The 7,678-nt window shown below is 43.1% G+C and overlaps 1 protein-coding gene across 1 annotated transcript in view; it reads left to right on the top strand.

Moving 5' to 3' along the window:
* The window catches only part of GPLD1 (glycosylphosphatidylinositol specific phospholipase D1), a 75,472-nt gene that overhangs the window by 31,472 nt on the left and 36,322 nt on the right, over positions 1 to 7,678 (top strand). Inside the window, exons 11-12 of the mRNA XM_011998202.1 lie at positions 2,349 to 2,414; positions 4,672 to 4,792. Coding sequence (XP_011853592.1) covers positions 2,349 to 2,414; positions 4,672 to 4,792 — 187 coding nt within the window. The remainder of the gene's footprint in view (positions 1 to 2,348; positions 2,415 to 4,671; positions 4,793 to 7,678) is intronic.

Raw genomic sequence — 7,678 nt, 5'->3', positions numbered from 1 at the left:
TGCCTCCCAGGTTCAAGTGATTCTCCTGCCTCAGCCTCCTGAGTAGCTGTGACTATAGGCACGCACTACCACATCCAGCTAATTTTTATATTTTTAGTAGAGACAGAGTTTTGCCATGTTCATTGGCCAGTCTGGTCTCGATCTCCTGACTTTAAGTGATCCACCTACCTCTGCCTCCCAAAGTGCTGAGATTACAGGCGTGAGCCACTACGCCTGGCCCAGAGAACCCATTTCTGACCATACTGTTGGACTTGGAGCCTCTCCCTACTGCTGACCTGAACCAGGTTGAGATGTGGGTGTTGCTAGGAAGCACGGGGCAGCCCCTGAATCAGGGAAAGGGCAGAGTGGGAAGCTTAGGCTGTACCACCAGCAGTGGGAAAGAGGGTTCTCTGGGCAGGACCTGTGCCTGGGAGACTGTTCCAGGTCAGGATCATAGCAGAGTTGGCTGTTTGTAAGTTGGAATGGCCTACAGAATGTAGGTCTAGAATATTATACTGGGTGATGATCCTTTACCCTTATGAACATTTGCTAGTGTCCAACCAATGTTAACCATAATTATGTGTTGTGTTGATTTGAAACAAAATTCCCTTTGATGACAAATTTGACCTTAGCTTGGTACATAATAAACTTGTTTTTAACACTCAGTGAGTAACAATTTGGCAGGGATAGCAATCTCATATGAATGCCACTTTTAATAGTGAAATAAACCTCAACTAAAATCCCCAAGCTATCCTTGGATGTGGGTTTTTAGGTGCATACTGCTGTGGTTGTACAGAATTTAAGAGATCTGCCACTCACTACTGAGTTATCTGGAACAAGTTGCTAAACGTTCCAAAATCTTATTTCCTCACCTGTAAAATTGGGACAGCAATACTATTTTCATCATAGGATTTTTGTGAGGAGTAAATTAGATCAGTCATGTAAAGGGTTTAGCATAGAGTAAGCACTTACTAAGTGTTGGTTACTATTATTTTTATTAGAAGGAAGCAAAGCTTATATTGGAAGGACTCATAACATATGGGCATGTCTGAGTGATTGACCTGCACTTATTCATTTTTTATAATCCAACCTGGAAAACATTTTTTTGGTGTTCATTTTTGATTTGGTTCTCCAAATAGCTAAGGAAAGCTGTATAGCTGGACCTTATTCTTTCATTAGGAAAAGATAATTGAGAACATATTTCTTGTCTCTTGATCCCTGTTCTAATTTACCAAGGTATAAAATTCCATGAGTTGATTGCTTCTTTGCATACATATACAAAGAAAGGTTCATCAGAATTTATGAAAATTTGTGGGAAATTCAGAGAAGTCTCCAAAAAGAGACAACACAAAAAAATTCATAACAGAAAGGAAAACACATATATGCTCATATTAATGGGCATTTTCCAGCTTACTAATGACAGGTTATCTTCCAAAACTCACTTACGTTATTTGGAACTTACGGTATATTTTCCCAAAAAAGCAATGAAATAGTGGTAGTTACATTCCCAGCCAGAACTCTACTCACCTCAAACTCTATTTGAAAGTACAGTTCTAACGCCGTAAGGCTGCTTTCTGCATCCTGTGGTGGAGAAGAAAAGGTTCAAAGAGAGAACCTTTTCCTCAGCTCAAACCTAGCTAGAGAAATGTTTTGGTAGGAAGAGTTTGCCTTCAGCTTTTTCCCACCTCCTTTTGGAATTCCTTTTTCAGCAGCTAATTTTCCTCATCCCTACACTCCACATTACTTCTGTATTACGCCAGCCTCCCTCAGTGACCTCCATACACATCTTTTTAAGATAGTCTTCATTCCAGAATACTCTTCTTATGTTAATACCTACTTCCTCAATGCTTCTGTTCAGTGTTGGGGGAAAGCCTCCCCCAATGTAAGAGTTTATCTCTTACATTCTCAGAAGCTTTTTCACTTGTAAAAGGGGATCCTTCGTTAGCTATTTAATTATTGAAATTATGGATTTTTTTAAAGAAATGAAATGGAGAAATTCTGACACATTTAGGCATAAATGTGTGTAATTGGGCAGAAGGTGATATAATTGGGAACCAGTTTTGATCGCAGTCTCAAATTCTGAGATGTTTCGTGTTAGCGTGGAACAGCTCAGCAGGTGGAGTGGGGAGGGAAGAGAAAGGCTGAGTCTGGGGTGACTGGCAGCGTGGGGCTGCCTGGATTACCATGATAGTGACAGCTGTCAGCCTATCCACCCTCTCTGGGAGAACATGGGCTCTTACTTGGTCCTGTTTGGCTAGATAATGAATACTTTAAGCCTTTGGGAGATGATTGAAGCGCGCTACGGATTCTCGGTAAAATTCATGCTTGTGAGGTAGACAAATGCCTAACTCATTTGACTGTTTCCTCAGTGACTGCAACCTACCTGAGAACCCTCTGTTCATTGCATGTGGTGGCCAGCAAAACCACACCCAGGGGTAAGTGGATTCCAACATTGTTCATAGAAAGAGGACATCTCACCTGAAGGGGATCCCCTATAGAGGTTGAGAACATGGGATTTGTTGAGAGACAGCTGTAGATTCAGCTTCCAGATTTGTCACTTGCAGCTGTGTGATTTTTAAAGAAGCTGCTTGATTTTTGGAGCTATAAATGGAAAAAACACATCAGCACTCTCAGAATTATGGTGTGGATGACATGCAGTGGTGGATGTAAAGCAATTTGCACATATTGAGTTGCTCATTAAATGGTAGGTAGTGGCTGGGCACAGTGGCTCCTACCTGTAATCCTAGCACTCTGGGAGGCTGAGGCAGGAGGATCCCTTAAGTCTAGGAGTTCAGGACCAGACTCGGCAACATAGTGAGAGCCCTATATCTATAAAAAAATGAACAAAATTAGCCAGGCGTGGTGGTGTGTGCCTGTAGTCCCAGCTACTTGGGAGGCTGTGGTGGGAGGATTGCTTGAGCCTAGGAGGTTGAGGCTGCAGTGAGCTGAGATCACGCCAATGCATTCCAGTCTAGGCAACAGAGTGAGACCCTGTCTCAAAGAAAAAAGAAATGTAGTTAGTATTATTATAACTATCTATATTATTGTCTTACACATAAACTTTACCCCGATTTTACCATGAAAATGTATTTATCAGTGAGACAGTGTGGGAAGAAGCCCTCTGTGGTAAGGGCCAGAGGCCTGATTTGTATTTTAAGAAATGATATTTTCTGCTGGAGTCGGGTACCAACCACTAGTCATTTATGCATTCATTTAATAAGTTATTAATATTATAAATATGTGTGTATTTATTAATAAAATATAACAAAATAATACAAACAATAAAATATCATTTTTTAATCAGTAGGTGCCAGGAACTGGTTCAGGCACTAGAGATATCATTGTGAACAAGACAGAAACAGTTCCTGCTCTCAGGTATATGGCCTGGAAAGTACTAAACAAGTAATTGTGGACATTGTTAAGTGTTAGGAAGAAAAAATGCAAGGTGCTCTGGGGATTTGCCACAGAGCGTCCTGGCGTGGGCACAGGAGAGCTCTCCTTGAAGAAGTGATGGCTTAACCGAGATATTTAAGGATGGTCAAGAGTGAGATACTAAAAAATAGAGTATTGCAATGAAAAGTGCTGAGAGGAATGATCTTAGCACTTTGGAAGAATGAAAATTACACAGAAAGGGCTCAGTGAAATCCTCATTGTTTGTTCTGTTTGAATTGGATAAGGTTTATTGTTTTTTTTTTCTCCTAGCAAACCATTCCTTCAACATACTTTTGTTGTTTTTTAATCACATTGGACACCTTTCGATTAGGCTTGCAATCTTTCTTCGGGTTGTCAGAACCCTGACACTAGTTGGTGTCGTGCCCAGGGCCCCGTCACTTACGGCTGTTGTCCACTCCCTACTTCAGTCATTTCCGAAGCCTCTCTGGCTCCCTGAGTCATCTGCTTTATGGCTGGTTGACATATCTGAATGTGAAAATGTATTTTTATTGTATAATTAATTATAGCACGTCTTTGAAGATAAATCAGTAGGCTGGCTGGGCGCGATGGCTGACGCCTGTAATTCCAGCACTTTGGGAGGCCAAGGCAGGTGGATCACCTGAGCTCAGGAGTTCGAGCCCAGCCTGGCCAACGTGGTGAAACCCCATCTCTATTAAAAATACAAAACAATTAGCCGGGTGTGATGGTGCATGCCTGTAGTTCCAGGCTACTCGGGAGGCTGAGACAGGAGAATTGCTTGAACCCAGGAGGCAGAGGTTGCAGTGAGCCGAGATCGCGCCACTGCACTCCAGCCTGGGTGACAGAGCAAGACTCCGTCTCAAATAAATAAATAAATATAAATAAATAAATAAATGAATAAATCAGTATGCCTACATACCAGTTTCCCCACCAGCTGACACCTGTTTCTTTCCCTTTTATGTGAAATGTTGAAATATCTACTTTTTTCATAATCTGGAAAGAATTGAAGCTTTTTACTCCTACCGCAGAGCTCTGATATTATAGGAAATATTTTTTCTAAGGATAGGCTTTTAAGCCTTAGAAATGTGTTTACTAAAAGATTTTGTGAAATGAAGGTTTTTCTAAAATTTTGTTTTCTGTGTTGCTCCTTCAGCCTTCTGATGTTAAAATTTTGTAGTCTTTTAACCTGTGATTAACATGACTATATTCTTCAGTTCAGTTTTTCAGGGGATTAATTGTTTTCTCATTTGTAACCAGTTTATTCCTCTTTGTCTTCAACAGCTCGAAAATGCAGAAAAATGATTTTCACAGAAATTTGACTACATCCCTAACTGAAAACATTGACAGGAATATAAACTATACTGAAAGAGGAGTGGTCTTTAGTGTAAATTCCTGGACCCCGGTAAGAATTTTCTGCTCTAAGTTGGGGAAGAGGAATGCTGCTTCTTGAGATACCTTGTTTTGCTGAGTCCCTGGGTATTTATTTGTCCACTGAAAGTTACCTGTGGTGGGGTGTGGTGGCTGGAAGGCTGAGGTGAGAGGATCCCTTGAGGCCAGGAGTTTGAGACCTGTCTGGGCAACATAGCAAGACCTTGTCTCTACAAAAATAAATCAATTAGCTGGGTGTGATGGCTGTGCCTGTTGTCACAGCTGCTTGGGAGGCTAAGGCAGGAGGATTGCTTGAGCCCAGGAGTTCGAGGCTACAGTGAGCTATGATCATGCCAGTGCACTCCAGCCTGGGCCTACGCATGTGCCAGGCCAGCAAGTGCTCTTGGCATCCATATGTGGTTTGTTCTGAAGATGCCCTGAGTCTGCACCTCAGTGGTCTCTGTCAAGTCAAGATGACCCTGGGCACCCAGGCCAGTCCTTCTTTGGATTTAGTCCCAAAGGTGTTCACAATGTTGAAGGCTCACTTTGCATAGCCCCATTGTGTATGAAATTCATCAACGAAGTTATCTGTTAGGACACTGTACTGGGGGATATAAAATGAAAGACAAATGAACTCTGGCCCTTAAAAAAGTTCAGTCTAAAAGGAGTGACAAATACAAAAATAACCATTATGTGAGTAGACTGCAACACATACCACGGTGAGGTAAGGGGATCGTTGGGTAGCAGGAAGAAAGGGTGTGGTAGCTCATGCTTGTAATGCCAGCACTTTAAGTGGCTGAGGCAGGTGGATTACTTGAGCTCAGGAGTTTGAGACCAGCCTGGGTAACATAATGAGAACCTGTCTGTACAAAAAAATAACAAAAAATTAGCTGGGCATAGTGGTGTGTACTTGTAGTGCCAGCTATTCCGGAGGCTGAGGTGGGAGGATTGCTTGATCCTGGAAGGAAGAGGTTGCAGTGAGCTGAGGTTGCACCACTGCACTCCAGCCTGGGTAACACCCGGTCTAAAAAAAAAAAAAAAAAAAGGGAGAAAAGCGTCACCTTGGAGGCTATCAGAGAAGGCTTCCTGGAGGAGGGGACATTCAAGTTAGGCCTTGGACAGTAGATAGTATTTCATCAGTGAGAGTACATTTCTGTTAGTGGATTGGGAAAGTTTCAGGTGTTGGGAAATCTGAGTAGTTGTATTTGCCTGGCGCACAGGACAAGGAATATGAGTCACTGTGAGAGGCTTAGGAAGCGAAGTAGGCATTGGACTGTAGTGGGCTCTTAATGTCAGAAGGATTTAGACAACTTTGTGAATGGGGTCTCTGGGAATTGGGGAAGGGCCTGGTTTAGGTTTAATGCTCTGCTGTCACTGCATTAAAATTCTTAACAATTTTTTTTTTTTTTTTTTTTTTTGAGACAGAGTCTTGCTCTGTTGCCCGGGCTAGAGTTCAGTGGCACCATCTCAGCTCACTGTAACCTCTGCCTCCTGGGTTTAAGCAATTCCCTGCCTCAGCCTCCTGAGTAGCTGGGATTACAGGCACCTGCCACCATGCCCGGCTACTTTTTGTATTTTTAGTAGAGACGGGGTTTCGCCATGTTGGCCAGGCTGGTCTTGAACTCCTGACCTTAGGTAATCCACCCACCTGGGCCTCCCAAAGTGCTGGGATTATAGGCATGAGCCACTGCCCCTGGCTTTAGCAATTTTTTAACAAAAGGCTGCATGTTTTAATTTTGCCCTGGTCTCCCTAAATTATGTAGCTGGTCCTGGATCAGGGAGGAGAACCTCTCTCAAAGCACGTGTCATTTTGTCTTGCCATATTTGGATTTTCTCCTTTCAAAAAAATGAATTGTCTAAGGAGGGACTTTATGTTCCCAGTGTCTGTCATGGTGCCTGGCATAGAGTAGGAGCTGATTAATTGCTTCCTAGATGAATGAGCAAGTCAGAGCTGGGCTTTAGGATGAAGCAATCTATGTATGGCCTGCCAGTGAGATTAGAATGGGCAAAGCAGAAGGTATAGTCATGCCTGAAAGATCCTCAGACCCTGTACTTTCCCAGAGCCTGAGCCATCTGGGCTGCCTTAATGCTCTGAGCCAATTGAGCTCTGCTTTGGAGCAGACCTAGGAAGTCTTGTTTGGTCTCATGTCACCCTTGGGCAGATTTAGAGTTGTGTCCCCTTAACTTGGATGGATCTAGTATCTGGTCAGCTTGTTCAGGGCCATTCTAGTTTGTGCTTTTGTCTCTGCAGTAACTGCATTAAGAACCATTCAACATCTCAAGCTGAGTGGCTTGTTGTCCCCCAAATTCTCTGGCATATGGCTCTTAGCACTCTGCATGTGACCTCTCATGCCTGCCTGGCAGCAAATACAGTCGCATCTCAACCTGGGTGTGGTTTGGAGGATATCTTGGTTTTTTTGTTTTGTTTTTTGAGGCGGAGTCTTGCTCTGTCACCCAGGCTAGCATGCAGCAGCACGATCTCGGCTCACTACAACCTCCATCTTCCAGGTTCAAGTGATTTTCCTGCCTCAGCCTCCCGAGTAACTGGGACTACAAGCTCCCACCACCACACCCAGCTAATTTATATATTTTTGTAGAGACGGGGTTTCCCTATATTGGCCAGGCTGGTCTTGAACTCCTGACCTTGTGATCTGCCCACCTCGACCTCCCAAAGTGCTAGGATTACAGGTGTGAGCCACCATGCCTGGCCAGTCTGGAGGATATCTTTGGCATCCTGGTGTTGTTCCAGTTTATTTGTTTGTTAAAAATATATACATATATACAAATGCAATTAAAGTTCTAGATTGAAAGGACTTGTTCTTTTTGTTGTTGTTGTTGAGATAGGGTCTCATTCTGTTGCTCAGACTGGAGTGCAGTGGTGAGATCTCAGCTCACTGCAGCGTCAACCTCCTGGGTGCAG

Source organism: Mandrillus leucophaeus, unplaced genomic scaffold (genome assembly GCF_000951045.1).
Source record: "Mandrillus leucophaeus isolate KB7577 unplaced genomic scaffold, Mleu.le_1.0 Scaffold56, whole genome shotgun sequence".
Taxonomy (NCBI): domain Eukaryota; kingdom Metazoa; phylum Chordata; class Mammalia; order Primates; family Cercopithecidae; genus Mandrillus; species Mandrillus leucophaeus.
The sequence above is the reverse complement of the archived record's forward strand: the minus strand, read 5'-3'. Positions and strand labels throughout refer to the sequence as shown.